Source organism: Lontra canadensis, unplaced genomic scaffold, assembly GCF_010015895.1.
Source record: "Lontra canadensis isolate GAN:19392208 unplaced genomic scaffold, GSC_riverotter_1.0 scaffold31, whole genome shotgun sequence".
In the NCBI taxonomy this organism is placed as follows: Eukaryota; Metazoa; Chordata; class Mammalia; order Carnivora; family Mustelidae; genus Lontra; species Lontra canadensis.
The window spans coordinates 3,870,855-3,890,276 of NW_022631025.1; the positions used below are offsets into that span (position 1 = coordinate 3,870,855).

The 19,422-nt window shown below is 39.8% G+C and overlaps 1 protein-coding gene across 1 annotated transcript in view; it reads right to left on the minus strand.

Annotated features, from left to right (window-relative positions):
• Window positions 1–19,344, minus strand: part of CENPP (centromere protein P) — a 225,779-nt gene extending 206,435 nt beyond the window's left edge. Inside the window, exons 1-3 of the mRNA XM_032866467.1 lie at window positions 19,201–19,344; window positions 9,642–9,823; window positions 7,039–7,127 (exon numbers count right to left, since the gene is read on the minus strand). Of these exons, the coding sequence (XP_032722358.1) occupies window positions 7,039–7,127; window positions 9,642–9,823; window positions 19,201–19,307 (378 nt within the window). The 5' untranslated portion in view covers window positions 19,308–19,344. The remainder of the gene's footprint in view (window positions 1–7,038; window positions 7,128–9,641; window positions 9,824–19,200) is intronic.
• Window positions 19,345–19,422: the final 78 nt, after the last annotated feature.

Below are 19,422 nucleotides of genomic sequence, written 5' to 3' on the forward strand. Positions count from 1 at the left end.
CTACTTGCGATCTCTGTCTCTCAAATAAATAAATAAATAAATCTTTAAAAAATAATAATAAAGAAAGAAAAAAAAGATGCTATTAGTCTTCTTAAACTCTCAATACTTCTTTTATGTTAGAACATATAATCTATCCTAGAGAATGTTCCCTGTGCATTTGAGAAGAATGGTTTTTTTTTTTTTTGTGAATGGAATGTTCTGTATGTATATGTTAATTCCATCTGGTCTAACCTGTTGTCAAAGCCCCAGATTTTCTGTCTGGATGATCCACCCATTGATGTAAGTGGGGTATTAAGGTCCACTACTATTACTGTACTGCTGTCCATTTCTCACATTAGGTCTGTTAATATTTGCTATATATTTCAGTGTTATTTTGGGTGCAAACTTTTTTTTTTAAGATTTGATTTGAGAGAGAGAGAGGGACCACAAGAAGACGGAGCAGCAGGAAGAGGGAGAAGCAGGCTCCCCATTGAGCAGGAAGCCCAATGCGGGACTTGATCCCAGGACTCTGGGAGTAGAACCTGAGCTGAAGGTAGACGCTTAACTGACTGAGCCACCTGGGTGCACAAATATTGACAAATGTTAAATTCTCATGTTTATTAACCCCTTTGTTGCCCTTGTCTATTATGCATCCGTAAAAGTCCATTTTGCCTGATGTAAGTACAGCTATTCCATCTTTCTTTTGGATCCATTTACATGGAATATCTTTTTCCATCCATCCTTTTAATGTCTATCTGCCATTATGTCTAAAGTGACTCTCTGCAGGCATGTATCGATGGCTCTTGTTTTTTAATCCATTCAGCCACTCTGTATCTTTTGATTTGATAATTTACTCACTTTACATTTAAAGTAGTTAATGGATACGTACTTATTGTCATTTTGTTATTTTCTGGCTGTTTCATAGTTTCTATGTTCCTTTCTTCTCTTACTCTTTTCCTTTGTGGCTTGACTTTCTTCAGTGGTACACTTAGATCCCTTTCCCATTATCTTCTGTGTATCTACTACACGTTTTTGGTTTGTGATTATTTCCATGTAACATATTTATAACAGTCTATCTTAAGTTGATAGCAACTTCAAACTTAAGTTTGAAGACATAATAAAGCTCTACATTTTTACTCTCCTTCCATGTAATCTTATGTCTTTTTATCATGAGTAACCTTTAACTAATCATGTATTTTTACCACTTTTGTTTTTTAACTGTCACGATAGCTTTATAAGTGATTATTCTAATACTTTTACTATATATTTACATTTACCAGGGGATTTATACTTTCATGTTTCCATGCAGTAATAAGGGCCCTTTCTTTTCAGCTTAACGAAGTCCCTTTAACATTTCTCACTGAGGCCAGTTTAGTGGCGGTCAACTCTAAGTTTCATTTGTCAGGAAAATTCCTATCTCTCCTTCAATTCTGAATAACTTTGTCAGAGAGAGTATTCTTGGTTGGAAATTGTTCTCTTTCAGCACTTTGTGCTACTCCCCTCTTGCCTGAAACATTTCTGTGGCAAAATCTGCTAAAAGTCTAATGAGGGGTTCCCTTGTATTTAACCAATTGCTTTTCTCTTGTTGCTTTTAAGATTTCCTCCTTGTTTTTTAACTTTTGACATTTTAATTATGATGTGTCTTGGTCTCTCTTCAGTTCGTCTTCTTCAGAACTCTCTGGGATTCCTGGATCTGGATGTCGCTTTCTCTCCCAAGGCTAGGTAATTTTCCACCCATTATTCCTTCACATAAATTTTCTGTCCCTTTATCTTACTTTCTTCTGAGATTCCTATAATGCCAAGGGTCAGTTGACTTGATTTTGTCCCTTAAGTCATCTTTCCTTTCTTCATTCTTATTTCTTTTTGCTTCTCTGATTGGGTCTGCTCCTCTGCCCTGTATTCAAATTCACTCATCCTTTCCTCTATTTAGTCTGCTGTTGAAACCCTCTACTGTATTTTTCAGTCAAGTTATTGTATTATTCAATTGTCACTGTTTCAAATGCTATTTTCCGCCATTTCTTTTTTGAAGTACATTTTTCTCCCAAGTTCAATGAGCATCGTTATGACCATTACTTTGATCTCCTTTCAAGTAAATTATTATCTCCATTTCATCAAAGTTTTTTCTAAAGTTTTATCTTTTTCTTTAGTTTCGAATATAATTCCTCTGTTTCTTCAATTTTGCTGACTTTTATGCATTACATGAAACAGCTTCCTCTCCCAATCTTGTATGATTGGCCTTATGATGAAGATGAAATTTATCATTCAACACTGCCCTAGCTATTAATTGTGTCTCAAACTACTGTGACATTCAAGGAGTCTATTTCATTTTTATTTTATGTAGGTTTTTAAAAGATTTTATTTATTTAAGAGAGTGAGCGAGAAAGCAAGCACTAGCAGGGGAGAAGCAGAGTGAGAGGGAGAAGCAGACTCCCTGCTGAGCAGGGAGCTGGATACAGGGCTTGATCCTGGGTCTCCAGGATCATGACCTGAGCCAAAGGCAGATTCTTAACCAACTAAACCACCCAGGTGCCCCATTTTTAAGATTTTATTTGTTTATTTTAGAGAGAGAGAGAGAACAAGAGCACACCCGGGAGGGATAGCAGAGAGAGACGGACAAGCAGACTCTACACTGAGCATGGAAGCTGACACGAGGCCCAATCCATGACCCTGATATCATGACCTGAGCCAAAATGAAAAGTTGGATGCGCAACCAAGCGACCCAGGCACCCCTATTTTTAATAGCTCTCAGTACTTGAGGATGTGCCAAGACCAGAAATTAATTAAAAATTTCCTTACTCTGGAATCACTTTGTTTTACTGGGTTTCAGGAAGAGTAGTTACGAAAACATTCTTAGCCGTTTTCCCTACAAACTGACACTGATCTGATTTATTATACTGTACGGAGTATGAATACTGACACATGTTAATTCTGACGTTCTTACAACAACAGACAGTAAATCTGGAGAACAGAACTGTATATTCCAACCACCTCTGAGTAACAAGTGTGACAACATGGGTAATCATTCAAACTCCGTTTATGTATTTCTCTTTAAAATAAAGGGAATGAGCTTAATAGTCTATATGGTCACTTATGGTTCTCATATTGTATTACTATGATTTTATTACAACAATATTCTTTAAACAAGATAGTTTTATTATTTAGGTTACTTTCAATTTTCTAGTGGTTAAACATCTCCCTCTAGTGGAAATTCCATTTAAAAAAAAATCTTTAAGAACACAGAAGCTTTGTTGTATCTTTACCTTTTTTTCCTATTAGTCTCAACTATAAACTATTACTATTTTATATGCTCAACATGTAAAATAGTTATATATTTTTATATATATATATATATATATGACTAAAATACATAGCTCCACATGTAAAACGGTAAAACCTCTTTAGAAGGCAATCTGGTACTATGAGAACTTACATGTACATCTCCTAAGACCTAGCAATTCTAGTTTAAAGGCATAGTTACACGAATAAAGCCTAGAATGTGAGGATTTACCATTAAATAATAACTTTTTTAAAAAATTCACATCAGCTCATTATATTTGAATTCCAAACAACAAAGAAATATAGATAGTCCCTTGTTTCCTACTCCTCCATGAAACCCCATGAATCCCACATATGACTTATTCCTAAAATCTTCCTTATTTGAGAGTTGTTTGTGTGCAACATCTTATTTAGTATGGTCCTCAAGAAAAATCAGAACTTTGGAAAGGCACAGAGAAAAACCAATTGTTTGTTAACATAGCCAGGGAAAGTCTGTAGCAAATTAAGTAAAACTGAGCAGTTCAAAGATTCCTATTATATTGAATGTGAACAATAACAACTTACATGTCTTTAGAGATTCAACAGCTACTGTGTTCTTCATCTATCAAAGAATATCTACTGTTCCTCTCCTCAGATTTTTCTCCCTGCATCCCCCAAAGCATGAGACAGGAACTACTGGTAGTTCCCAGCACTTCTACTTCTTTCTTGTACCAATTTTTCACTGGTGTCATGGCCATGCATAATGAAGACTGAATTTCCAGCCTCCTTTGTAGGACATTATTGGCCAATAGAATGTAGGTGAATGACGGATGTTACAACTTCCAGAAAGCTAGAAAAGCTAAGCCCTTGATTGCCCATCCCCCTGCCCAACACCTGAAGTGCTCCATTGATCATCACACCATGATTTGGAAGTCACATGGGTAATGGCAGAGCCTGATATTCATGAGGTCACCATACTAGCTCTAGAAAACTTACCTTACAATTTGGTTTAAAGAAAAAGAAAAAAAAAAACACAAAAACCAATTTTGTTTAAGCAATAGAGAAACTTCTAGTACTTTGATCTACCTTTAAGTTTTCTGTCATACGCAGCTCAACTAATTCTAATTTATTCAGCATGTGAGATAATAGTACATTTTAAGCCATTACTAAATGGTTACAAAATTTACAATCATGCTTTGGTGGTATGGGATCATAATGTTAAGCTCAATATATTATTAATAACAACATTAGCTATGGACTGGTGCCACCACTGCCCGGTAGAAGGCAGGGAACATGGCCACTGCAGCAAGGCCCACATGGCTCCAGTCTTGTCTGTACTGCCACACACAGCCACATAGGACCAGCAAGCCAAACCACTATGGGATTTCCCAGTGTCAGTTCAAGCACAGAATGCCTTGGGTGAGGCTGTAGCCATTCTTCAGAAGCATATTATGGTATAAAATATATCCCCAAACTGTGATGTTATCCTTGATCTGATTCATAATGGGATCAAACAACCGTTTCCTTCAGAGGCTTAAGTGACCAAAATACACAACTTAAAATGAAGTTAGTCTAGGGCACCTGGGTGGCTCAGTTGGTTAAGTGACTGCCTTCAGCTCAGGTCATGATCCTGGAGTCCCAGGATCAAGTCCCACATCGGGCTCCCAGCTCCATGGGGAGTCTGCTTCTCCTCGCTCATGCTCTGTCTCTCTCTCGAATAAATAAATAAAATATTTAAAAAAAAAAAACAACTGCAGTCTATTTTATCTCTTAGGCCATAGTCCCCCTAATGAACAGGCTAATCAATCTTTGGGGACACCCCATTCTGGAATGTACAGCTCCAATGAGCAGTTGGTTCAGGTCAACTTCAGAGGACTAGCCTCTGTTCAGTTGGACTTATGGTTAAGCCTCCCAAGGACGAACCTAGCTTTGCCAATCGTCTAGCTACTTTCCAAATATCTGCTGGAATGACTGTGTAAAAGACAAACACTAATAGCAGAAATAGCCTATACAACCCCAAGGCTACTAGGCAGTTTCTGGGGCAATGTATACGCTGCCAGTACAAATGTCCTCACACACGGAGATGGACCTTGGGCCTATGACTCCCATCAACCTGATGTGGACTATAGGCCTAGCCTATTAATGGAGGCCAAGACGCAGGTAAGTATGTGGTGTATCACCACTCTGAATTTAAGATCATATGAGCTGCAAAAAGAAAAAAATTCAGTTGGTATGCCTATGCAACCTTTTGTGATGGGACAACATCCAGGAGCTCCTGGGCTATCCAAAAGAGAAGCGTGGGTCCTGACACAGACTATCCCAAATGAGACCAATCCATTTGTATCCACATTCTTTTTCAGTCTTCAGCAGATGATCTTTGAGGTCATGCAGAACAATAATTTCACCTTGGTGACCCTGCACAGACCCTGCACAGGCCTGGTGACAACCTGGAAATGTTTACTTCCCCTAAGGGCTCTCATCATCCATGCCCCATGTCATATCCTGCTCAACTAGCCTTGGCAATGATACACTCTGAATGCTCTTAGTCACCTCGGTAGTGTTGAAGGGAGAATGCTCTGAGGTGGGAGCAAGCTGGGAGCTCCATCATCAGATGAAGGGCCCAGACATCCTATAGCCCTTTCCCAGTCTGCCAGGGCCAGTGGCAGCAACCATGGATATGGACTGCAAAGAGTTCTCGAGAAGCAAAACCTCTAGCCCAGATACTTGGTAGCAGGCACTCTTGACAAGTTGGTGTGGCTATCTAACACCTTAAGGAGGCAGGGTCCTGATTATCTGACATCAATCCTTGTTCCATACAAAACGGGAAAACTCAGGGCTGTTTTTGTGGCTGAGGACTGGGACCAGGAATTCTGGTACATGACTATGAATATAAGCAAGCTTCTTGTCCATAGGACTTGGGTTATGACAAATGATCACATCTGCTTCGGTTATCTGATAAGTTGAAGGCAAGATAGTCTGCCCTCCCTTCCCTGGGAGTTTCCTTTACACATACTCCTCGTAGGCCAAGTTCACAAAACAAACTGGTTGAACTGTTTTCTGCTATCATAGTTTGTGCCTAGGCCAAGTCAGTTCTTGAAATTATGCCTGGATCTCACTCTTCTTGGAGACATACGTTGGAAGGTTTCTGACCTTGTTCTGCCCAACCCTGGCCATATGCTGCACATTATCATTCTGTTTCCTGATTTTATGCAAAGTCTTAGCCAGAAGTGTCTTCCTCCTGCATTGTGTCTTAGCAGTCCAGTGTAACCTGCTGGAGTAACCACAAACCACTTTGGAGTCTAAGCTGCCAGCCCTGAGCAGTCTTCAGGTGGCTGCGGTTCCAAATGACCAGAACTTCATGAGAGGCCCTGAGCAAGAACACACAACTCAGCTGTTTTCAAATCTCTGACCCACAGAAAATGGGTGAGACAAACATTTTCTTGTTCAAAGGCATTAAATTTTGGAAAATTTGTTAAGCACCAGCAGATAACTAATAAATAATGCATGGCTGGCATATGAGGGTATCCAGGACTGTTCCCATGACCTTGGGGCCTGCTCTGAGAGACGAGGAGGAACTTGCTATCTGCCTTCCAATAGAGCACCTAGACCTTCAGCAATGATCCTCTCATATGCAGTTGCCAGGGCGGTTATACTGTAAAAATGGTATCACTTTGTACAAGCATACGTACTACAAGAGGGCTGTGGTTCACGAATCCCTCCTCAGCTCAGCCACTACTGAAGGCTGGGGTGTGGGAAACGCTTAATCACAGCAGAATCTCTATTACTACAACAGACTCCATTTACCTGGATTTCCAGAATCTGAAATTCAAGTTGAAATGTAATCATTTGGCAATTTCCTGATAATCTGTGTCTCTGCAGAACTTTCGTTATACCTATAAATCAGAAAAAAAAATGTTTTATTGCAAATAAGTTTCCTTCAAATGCCTATTAATTTTTTGTGAATATTTCTAATACATGTGAGTACATGAGGGAGAGTTTATGTTAGTATTTACATTGCAAATATCTCAAAGAATGTGCACCAAATTGATTTACCTTGGCAAAGTTGGATTAAAGGTAACTCATACTTTCTACTTCTCAGTTATACTAAAGATTATAGTAAGACATGCTAGTATAGGAGCACCCATGTGGCTCAGGTGGTTAAGCATCCAACTCTTTGATTTCAGATCAGGTCATGATCTAAGGGTCGTGAGATCAAGCCCTGCATTGGGCTCTGCCCTGAGCATGGAATCTGCTTAAGATTCTCTCTCCCTCTCTCTTTGTACCTTTCCCCATTTGAGTTCTCACTCCAAAAAAAAAAAAAAAAAAAAAAAAAGAAGAAAGATGCTACCCTACACAAGTTTGAATTACAACTGTTAGATGGAGGTTTTTTTTCAACATTATCTAATTCTACTTAAAAACACTAAATGGAATCCACCTATTTACTTGTTATCTTTCAAAATTTTATACTTCAATGCAACTCAGTATTTTTTAATGTAGTATTTTTTAACATGTGTTTTCCATGTAACTACAACTTAAATAAAGATAAAGAAATTTTTAAATAAACCATAATTTTCTCTCACGCCCTTCTGGAGTCTATATACTACCTACCCCAGAGATAACCACTATTTTGACTTTGTTAACAAAGGTATTTTTAGAAGAGCACAACTCTACAAGAATAAAGAAGAAAAAGGAGAGCAACAAGTTTGGAAACTGGAAATCAGATGGATGAGCTAGATATTACAAAGAAAGGAACTAATCTGGCAGACCCAGAAAAATTAAAACCTAAGCCAGCAATGGGGGAAGCTCAATATTAAGCCTACTCAAAAGCATACTCAAAGGGGGCACTTGGGTGGTTCAGTTGGGTAAGCATCTGCCCATGGCTCAGGTCATGATCTCAGAGTCATGAGATCAAGCCCTATCCACAAGGGGCTCCCTGTTCATCGGGGAATCTGCTTCTCTCTCTCCCTCTGCTCATGCTCTCTCTCTCTCAAACAAATAAAATCTTCCCCCAAAAAAGCACATCCTGAATAGGCAGCACAAGTACCTCTGCAGAGGAGGTCAACTTAGGAAGACTCAAAGCGGGAAGATGAAGATTTCTGCACTAGCTAGGCTGGCATCTGGCCTCAACTCACTCTCCCGTCCTCTCTGTACTCCACCTCTTCAGGTATCTGAAATGTCTAAATTCCTATAACCCATTTCTCTTTGTATTTCAGACTTTCACTGAGGCGAGCTACCAAAGACCCTCTGAGGATCAACTCACTACCTTCCCTTCATGAGGGTTAGTTATGTCAGTGGAAAAGTCAGGAAGCAATTCTAAAAGTGACCTTTTTTTTTCTTTAAGATTTTATTTATTTATTTGAGAAAGAGTGAGTACAAGTCAGGGAGGGGGCAGAAGGAGAAGGTGACTCCATGCTGAGCAGGGAGCCCGAAACAGGGCTCAATCCCAGAACCCCAGGATCATGACCTGAGCCAAAGCAGATGCCTAACCAACTGAACCACCCAGGTCTAAAGTTCCCAAATTCCAATGCACAGCTGAATTAGCTTCCCTTTATAAGTTACTGCATCACAGGCCCTTGGCAATAAAACTTAGTCATTGGGACCAGAAACCCTCCTCTTGAAAATGGTCTAGCTCCTGAAATATTTATCTTGGTCACAGGCCACGTTTGGTAGGAAAAGAGCACTGTAGGTGAGGCAGGTTTCACGTCAGTAGTGAACAACTCTTACGATTTACAAATTAGGGGCGCCTAGGTCACTCAAATAGGTTAAGTATCTGCCTTCGGCTCAGGTCATGATTTCCAGGGCCTGGGTTTGAGCCGCACATTGGGCTCCCAGCTCAGCAGACGCCCTTCCTCCTCTCCCTCTGCTTGTGCTCTCTCTTTCTCTCAAATGAATAAATATTAAAAAAAAAAAAAATTTACAAATTAATGGTACTGTTGTTCTTTCACTTACCTATTACTTGTATTAAGATACTTAATGATAAAGCCTGTGTCTTCCTTAATATCTACCTCAGCCAGCTTTTAAAGAGTATTATGCACACTGTGATGTTCAAGATACCTGACAAAACAAGTTTACCACAACCACACAGTCATATAGAAGGTCATATAGTTATCTTACAAAATTTTTTTTTAAGATTTATTTATTTTTAGAGAGAGGGAGAAAACCCATGGGAGAGCAGGGAGAGGGCAGAGGGAGAGAGAGAATCCAGTGAGTGTGGAGCCCAACACAGGGTTCAATCCCACGACCCTGAGATTATGACCTGAGGCAAAATCAAGAGTCGAACCCTTAACCGAATGAGCAGCCCAGGTGCCCCTACCCTATAGAACTTTAATTCAATGCCATTACAGCCAATTTCTTATGCATAATAAGATAAGCTTCAACATCACTTCAAAATTAAAATTAATACTTACTCTTCTCTGTCTTCTCAGTATTTGTTAGGACCTCTGTATTCATGGAGTAATTTCTTATACTGATGCCAGTAAGTGTGCTTAGAAAAAGAAGTTCTGATTCTAAATGTCCAAGATGACTTCTCAGATCTTTTGAAGAGGCCCATCCTTCAGAATCTGATTGATACATTTCTCGAAGTGATTTTCTAAAAAGCAAATATAACAAATAATTACTCCAGTGAAGAAATCACTAACAAGTGTTTTATCTAATAACTAAATTTCTGAAACCATTCCTATTTTGTCTTCTTTTGTATTTTTATCTTTTGGTAAAAATTTTATTTATTTATTTGACAGAGAGACATAGCGAGGCAGGGAACACAAGCAGGAAGAGTGGGAGAGGGAGAAGCAGGCTTTCCGCCAAGCAGAAAGCCTGATGCAGGGCGTGATCCCAGGACACTGAGATAATGACTGGAGCCAAAGGCAGATGCTTAACAACTGAGGCACCCAGGCGCCCTGTCTTTCTTACTTTTTTCTGTTGAAAACTGACTGATTTCTCTAAAAACCAATATGGCTACTAACACTGTAATTTTTAATCTCAAATTAACACAAAGCTAATGAAAATATACTACTATATTTCTACCTATTAAAAACAATTATAAAATAAATAACAAGAATACTTTACAACATTAAAATGTCTTTTCAAGCTGGAACGTTTAAAATATTCCAAATTGAATGTCTGATATCCCAAGACATCTCAAATTATTTTTCTAAGTAGGCTCCATGCCCAGTGTGGAGCTTAACATGGGATTTGAACTCACAAACCTGAGATCAAGACCTGAGCCAAAATCAAAAGTCAGACACTTAATCGACTGAGCCATCCAACATCCCTTAACTCTAACTTCTAAAACAAGTAAGGAGCTCTCTGCTCTGCGGGGAGATTGCTTCCCTTCCTCTCTCTCTGCCTGCCTCCCTGCCTTCTTGTGATCTCTGTCTGTCAAACAAATAAATAAAATCTTTTAAAAAAAAAAAAGAGTATAATACCTAGGAATAAATTTAAGCAATGAGGTAAAAATCTGTACCCTGAAAACTATGAGACATTGGTGAAAGAAACTGAAGGCACATGTTCATGGATTGGAAAAACTAATACTGTTAAAACATTCATACTACCCAAAGCAATCTACAAATTCAACGTATTCCCCATCAGAATTCCAATGGCATTTTCATAGAAATAGAAAAGACAATCCTAACATGTGTATGGAAGCACAAAGACCCCAAATAGCTAAAACTATTCTGAGAAAGAACAATGCTGGAGGCATCACACTTCCCAATTTCACACTATATTACAGGCTATAGTAATCAAAATATTGTGGTATTGACATAAAAACAGACATACAGATCAATAGAACAGAATAAAGAACCTAGAAATAAACACACGCACATATGGTCAATTAATTTATGACCAGCCAAGAATATATAATGGCAAAAGAATGGTCTCTTCAACAAAAGTGGGAAAACTGGGTAGTCAATGTAAAAGAATGAAACTGGGCCAAGACCTTACACAATACACAAAAATTACCTCAAAATGGGCTAAAGACTTGAGGATAAGACCTGAAACTATGAAACTCCTAGAAGAAAACAGAGGCAGTAAACTCCCCAGTCTTGGTGCTGACTTTTTTAATTTGCTATCAAAAGCAAATGCAACAAAAGCAAAAATCAACAAGTGGGACCACATCAAACTAAACAATTTCTCTATAGACAATTAAATCATCAGTAAAATGAAAAGGCTTATTATGAAACGGGAGAATATATTTGCAAAACAGGTTATCTGCCAAGGGGTTAACAGCCAAAATATATAAAGAATTCATATAACTCAGTAGCAAAAGAAAAAAAATCTGTTTAAAAAAACGGGAAGAGGGCGCCTGGGTGGCTCAGTGGGTTAAGCCGCTGCCTTCGGCTCAGGTCATGATCTCAGGGTCCTGGGATCAAGTCCTGCATCGGGCTCTCTGCTCAGCGGGGAGCCTGCTTCCCTTCCTCTCTCTCTGCCTGCCTCTCTGCCTACTTGTGATCTCTGTCTGTCAAATAAATAAATAAAATCTTTAAAAAAAAAATGGGAAGATATGGGATGACTCGGGGCTCAGTCAGTTAAGTGGCTGCCTTCAGCTCAGGTCATGATTCCAGGGTCCTGGGATCGAGTCCTGAATCGGGCTCCTTGTTCAGCGGGGAGCCTGCTTCTCCCTCTGCCTGCCTCTCTGCCTGCTTGTGCTCTCTCTCTCTCTCTTTCTCTCACAAATAAATAAATAAAATCTTAAAAAAAAAAAAAGTATCTCCTCCCCTTTTCTAGCTGCCTCTCCCCCCGCCCCCCACATGTACTCTCTCTCCAAAAAAAAAAAAAATAAAGGGAAGGGGGAAGGAAATCTGAATAGAAATTTTTCCAAAGAAAATATACAGCTGGCCAACAGATACCTACAAAAGATTCTCAACGTCACTAGCCATCACAGAAATGCAAGTCAAAACCATGAGATAGATTACCTCATACCTGTCAGAATGGCTATTATAAACACAAGAAATAAAGAGTTGGCAAGAATGTGTAGAAAAAGGAATCCTTCTGCAGTGTTGGTAGTAATATAAATTGGTGTACAACTATAGAAAACAGTATGAAGTTTCCTCAAAAAATTAAAAATAGAAATACCATAAAGAACCAGCAATTCCACTTCTGGGTATTTATCTGAATGAAACAAAAACACTAACTCAGTAGGATATATGCAACCTTATGTTCACTGCAGAATTATTTACAATAGCCAAGCCATGGAAACAACTGTCAACAGATAAATGAACAAAGAAGATGTGGTGTATATTACAAAAGTGAATGACAATCACATAAAAAGAAGAAAATCCTGTCATTTGTGACTACATGGATGGTTCTTGAGGGCATTATGCTTAATGAATTAAGTCAGATTAGATAGACAAACACTATATGATCTCACTTATATGCAGAATCTTAAAAACCCTAAGCTCATAGAAATACAGAGTAGATTGATGGTTGCCAGGGGCAAGGGTGAGGGGGTTTGGGAAAATGGATGAAGGTGGTCAAAGGGCACAAACTTCCAGTAATAAACTTAAAAAGGCCTGGGGATATAATGTACAGCATGATAACTATAATTAATGAATTATACATTTGAAGGTTGATAGGTTACTAAATCTCAAAAGTTCCTATCACAGGAAGAAAGACCTTGTAATTCTGTGTATGGATGTTAATTCAACTTAGTGTCATAATCCTGTTGTAATATGTACAAATATCAAATAATTATGTTGTACACCTGAAACTAATATAATCTTCTATGTCGACTACACCTCAATAAAAAACAAAATAATAATTGGAGACTTCAATACCCCACTCACAATAATGTACAGAACAACTAGACAGAGGATAAATCGGAAAGAGTAGTAGTAGAAATAACACAATAAACCAATTAGATCTAACAGACATATACAGAACATTCTACACAAGACACAGATCTAACAGACATATATAAATTCTTCATAAGTGCACATGGGATATTTTCCAGGACATATCATATACTGGGCAACAAATTAAGTCTCTATGTATTTTAACTATACTCATCCATACAAAGTATCTTCTCTAACCACAGTGGAATGAGGTTAGATATCAACAGAAGGAAAACTGAAAAATTCACAAAACTGTGGAAATTAACAGATTTTAAAAGAATAGACTCAAGAAGAAACTGCAGGGGAAAGGAGCAAATACTTAAGAGACAAAAATGAAAATACAATATACCAGAATTCAAGGGACACAGCAGAAGACGTACTAAGGGGGGCATTCATAGCTATACACACTTAAAATTTAAGATCCCAAATCAACAACCTAATATCACAACTAGAAAAAGAATGAACTAAACCAAAGCTAGCCAAAAGAAAAAGATAATAAAGATTAGAATAGAGAGAAATGAAATAGGCAATAGAATGAAACCACAAGTTGACTCTTTGAAAGGATCAATAAAATTGACAAAAACTTTAGCTAGATGGACTGAAAAAGATAAGGGGCAACTAGCTGGCTTAGGCAATAGAGCATGGGACTCCTGATCTTGATCTTGGTCATGAATTCAAACCCCATGTTGGGTGTAGAGTTTACTTAAAAACAAAACAGGACACAAATTACAGTCAGAAATGAAAGTAGGGCCATGAGCAATTCTACAAAAATAAAAAGGGCTATGAGAGTATTACAAATAGCAGTATGCCAATACATTGGATAACCTATCTGAAATGGCTCAATTCCTAGGAACAAAAAACCTATGAAGATTAAATCACAAAGAAATAAGAACTTTGAATAGACTTATAACTAGTATGATTGAATCCATAATAAAAACATCTCTAACAAAGAAGATGCCCTGAACCTGATAACTACATGAGTGAATTCTATCAAACATATAAATAAAAACTAACTGATCCTTTCCAAACTTCTCCAAAAAGTTGAAAAGAGAACACCTTGTAATTCATTTATCAGGCCAGCACAACTTCCTACAGACCAGTATTATTTCTCAGTATTAATGTAAAAACTCTCAGCAAATTAGTAGTAAATTAAAATAAGCATATTAAAGGGATTACACATCATGACCAAGTGGGATTTATTTCTGGAATACAAGGATGGTTCAAAATAGGACAATGGATCAATGTAATATACCATATTAACAGAAAGAAGGGGAAATGCAGAAAAAGCATTTGACAAAATTTAACACACTTTAATGATAACATATTTTAAAAAACTAGAAATAGAAGAAAATTATCCCAACATAATTAAAGCCATGTATGAAAAAAGGTAAGGATGTCCACTTTCACCAATGAAACATGGTTCTAGAAATTCTTGGTAGAGCAATTAGGCAAGAAACAGAAATAAAAGACATCGAAATTGGAAAGGAAGTAAAATTATCTGTGTTTACAGATGGTATAATCTTACATATACACAACCCCAAAGAGTCCACAAAAACAAGTGTTAAAATAAATGAATTCAGCAAGGTATCAGGATACGAAATCACCACACAAAACTCAGATGAATCACTATAAACCAACAACGAACAATCTGAAAGGCAAATTACAAAAACAATTTCATTTACAACAGCATCAAAAACTATTAATACTTAGGAATTAACCTTAGGAAGGAATTTACTTTCGGAAGGTAAAAGAGTTGTACAATGAAAACCATAAAACATCGCTGAAAAAAAATTAAATTTGATATAAATAGAAACACAGCTCATGTTAATGGATTAGAAAATAATATTATTAAAATGTCAATATTATTCCCATGCAATCTACAGATTCAATGCAATCTCCACCAAAATTCCAATGAGGTTTTTTGCAGGAATAGAAAAACCCATCCTAAGATTCATGCGGAATCTCAAGGGATCCAAAATAGCCAAAATAATCTTGATAAAGAACGAAGTTGGAGGACTCACAATTCCTGATTTCAAAACTGAAAGGTACAGTAATCAAAACAGTGTAGTATTTGCATAAAGACAACAGATAGATAAATGAAATGGAATAAGAGAACCCAGAAATGAACCCTCATGTGTATGATCACATGATTTTTTATAAGCTTGCCAATACGATTCAAATGGTGCTGGAAAAACTGAGTATCTACATGCAAAAGAATGAAGTTGGAACCTCCCCTAACATCACATACAAAAATTACTCATACTGGATCAAACATCTAAACGTAAGACCTAAAACAAAACTCTTAAAGAAAACATTGGATAAAAGCTTTATAACACTGGCCAGGGCAATGATTTCTTGGACATAGCAGCAAAGGCACAGATAACAAAAGAAAAAAAATAGACAAACTGGATTTCATGAACATCTTAAAGAATTATGGGGCGCCTGGGTGGCTCAGTGGGTTAAAGCCTCTGCCTTGGCTTGGGTCATGATCCCGGGGTCCTGGGATTGAGCCCCATGTCGGGCTTTCTGATTGGCGGGGAGCCTGCTTCCCCCTTTCCCTCTGCCTGCCTCTCTGCCTACTTGTGATCTCTGTCAGGTAAATGGATAGAATCTCTAAAAAAATAAAATAAAAAAATAAAGAATTGTACAATGTAAGACACTATCAAGAGAATAAATAGGCAACCCATAGAATGAGAAAAGATACTTGCTAATCATGTATGATAAAGGTTTAATTTCCACATATCTAAGTATTCCTAAAGCAACAGAAGCCAAACAACCTGCTCAAAAATGGCCAAAGGACTTGAACAGACATTTCTCAAAAGAGGATAGAAGACGGACTACAACGTAAAACCTAACAGTTGGCTTTTCTTATCCTAAATCAAGCGCCTGACTTAAGCTTTGAATGCAGAGGCATCTGCTTCATCCCCTTCGAAGAAAACTTTCTAATAAACACACTGCCAGCCACAGGACTAAAGAGCTAGGCTGCGTTCCCACACTGAGAATCTTTTGCGTTAGAGATCTTAGTTAATTTCACTAACTGACCATTTGGGCCACTTGTTTTTTTTTTCTTCCTGTGTTTATATTCTTATTCTTATGTTTTAAGTTTACCAATAAAGACCGAGCCCTTGAAACTCTAGACCCTCACCCTCAACACCAATAAAAGCAGAACCCTAGTCCTGTTCTCTCATTCCCTGTCTCCCTCTCTGCACTAATGACCTGGTAGTGTGGACCACAGGGGGACGTCTTGTATATTCCAGGGCTCGTAAATAATAAACTACTTTTTTCTTCAAAGCTTTCTAAAGGTTCTTGTTGAAGGACATCTTGCAATCATAAGAACCACAAGGTTCAGTCCAATCATAACATAGGTTTGGAAAAGGGAAAAAGGTCCCTGGGAAGCTCACTGGTTCCAGGCATTTCTATTCAATAGCATTACCACAGACAGGCTGAGACTGGCCCAAAAAGATGGCGAATAAATACATAAAAAGATGATCAACATCACTAATCATTAGGGAACTGATCTTACACCTATCAGAATGGCTACTATCAAAAAAAAAAAAGGGGGGGGAAATAACTTCACTGAGGATATAGAAAAATTGGAACCCTCCTGCAGATGGCGCAAATGTAAAATGGTACAGCCACTGTGGAAAACAGTATGGGGGTGGGAGTTCCTCAACAAATCAAAAACAGATTCCAGCAATTCCACTTCTTGGTACACATCTGCAGGGGTCAAAACAGACCTCTCCCAGAATGTGCCACTTTGGCATATGGATTATTTTGCTAAAGGCACTTGAGGCCCTCCAGGCTCAAGAGAAAATTTTGTGCTCCTTTAACCACACAGAACAACTTAAATTGGGGGTCTTCTCCAGAATAAGAGTTATTAACAGAGATAAATTTTATCTGAGCCACCCATCTGTATGGTACCACAAACATCTAATCACTAAGCATCTTCTCTTTTTACTGCCCTGTGAAATGCATTCCTTTCCTCTGAAGTTCCAGATCCCAAGCCCATTTCCTTCATTCAGAATGACATATATCTCATTTTGCTAGTCTTTTCATATCTATGTGGATTCCTTAAATGTATGCCTATTAAATTTGAATTTCTCCTGTTTATCTGTCTTATGTCTATTTGATGCTTAGTCCAGCTAGATGACCTTTGAAGAGACAGGAATTCTTGCCACCACCCCCCCATATCCAAAAGAACGGAAAGCTGGGTCTCAAAAGAGAGATTTATACACGTGTTGATACGAGCATCATTGACAATAACGAAAATATGGAAGTAACCCCAACAGCCACTGACAGATGAAAGGATAAACAAAATGTGGTATATTCATACAAAGGAATATTATCTGGCCTGAAGAAAAAAGGAAATTCTGCATTATGCTACCATATGGACAAACCTTGAGGGTATTATGGTAAGTGAAATAAACCAGTCACAAAAAGACAAATATGTATGAGTCCATTTATATGCAGTACCTAAAGGCAGCAAACTCAGACAGGAAGCAGAACAATGATTGCCAAGGACTAAGGGAGTGCGGAATGAGAAGTTCTAAAGTTTCAGTCTTACAAGATGAAAAGAGTAAGGAAGATGGGTGGTGGTGATAGTCCCTCAACATTATCGGTGTATGTAATACCACTCATCTGTAGGTTTAAAAAAAAGTTAAAAGAGGACAAATTTTGTTACATTTTAACACCCCCCCCACACACACACACAGCTTGGTATACGGGTCCCAGTCTTCCTTCTCCACCACAGTAAAAAGTAATTGGATGTTAAACCCAAATACCCTGGACTAACATGTAATGCCTTCCACAATCTGGATTCTTCCAACTTTCCCAACTGGATCATTGAGAAGACACGATTACAGGAATGGTCGACACAGTCCTGCTCTCCTGGGCTAACAACGACATCTTGTGGCCAGTGAAGAAATCATTATTCTGCACAGTATTACTAGGCGCTTCTCAAACTTTCAAATATGCTTAAGTGTGTGTGATGCGGGGGAGCGGGGATGTCTTGTTAAAATGCATATTATGACTCAGGAGGTGGGATAGATCCAGGATCTGTATTTCCATGTAACTCCCAAGGAATGCTAATGCTTCTGATCTGGGAAGTAGCCTGGAGCAGCACGCGTCTTTAGTTCATTGACTTCACTTGTGGAGGAACACAGGTGTTCCCTGGTCACCCACTTCTCTCCCCTTTTTACCAGTTACAGCTTATACTGTCACGATCCCATCCACCATGCCCGTGAGCATTTCCTGCTGAACTCCTCCCCACTTTTCTACCGACTCAGGTCCAGTTAGCGCAGGAGGATCTCTTTCTCTCTGCACCTGAGTCAAATCAGTCTCGACTGAAAAAATGAAGATAGTTTCTTCTTTTAAGCAACTTGACTGACCGCCACAGATCCTTCCTCTCCTCCATCTTCAGTTAAGCAAAGGGGCTGGGGTTCCAAGTTAGGTTCTTGGGCTGCAAACCCGCTCGTATCTAACTAATCACTCCCCCCCCCCACCCCGGGGTTGGTGGGCAAGCAATATCCCTTCCGTGAGCCTCAGTCTTCTTAACTCTAAAACAGGGTTAACAATGACACCTTCCTCAGGGCTGTCCTAGGCATTAAGAGTGCTCATAAAGGCCGCTGTATCTCTTAGGCTGGGGTGCAGCGGCAGCCCGCCCCTGCTCCTCTGTACCGCCGGCGTCCGCCCACCCCTCAGGAGGCCCCCCCACACACCTGCGGGCATCCGGCACCCGCGGGCGCCCGTCCCCCACACCCACCCGCGGGCGTCCTCACACACCTCTGAGTCCCCCCCGACACACCCCCACACCTGCGGACGCCCCGCCACGCCCGCGCAGCGCTCCCAGCGTCTCCCGCACGCTTCCACCCTCAGTTATTTCTCAAAGGGAGCCCCACTCTCAGTGCCAGCTGCCCCCTCAGGTGCCCGCAGTGACGCACGCCAGGAAGCCGCACAGCCGCCCGCCCGGGAGCCTGCGAAGGAGACGGGCCCAAGACCTCCGTTCTCCTCCACCAGCCCGACGCTCGGCTAAGGCGGGGCCGGGCGTGGACAGCGGAGCCCTTGGCGTCCGGGAGACGGCGGGGGGTGCGCGGCCGGCCGAGCCCTTCGCCCGTCCCCAGGGCCTGCGGGTACGTACTGCGCTCGCCAGTTGTCTTCCCCCGCCGTCCGCGGTTCCTCGCACGCCCGCCGCAGGGCCGCGATCTCAGCCTCCAAGGCGCGGACCTCCGCCTGCTGGGCGTCCATGGCCCGGCGCTGACAAGCGGCATTAACAGCTGCGCGCGCCTCGCCCAGCACTTCAAGCCTCCCGCGCTGCCGGCGCAGACCATCCCGAAGCTCGAAGGGGGAGCCGGGGGAGCAG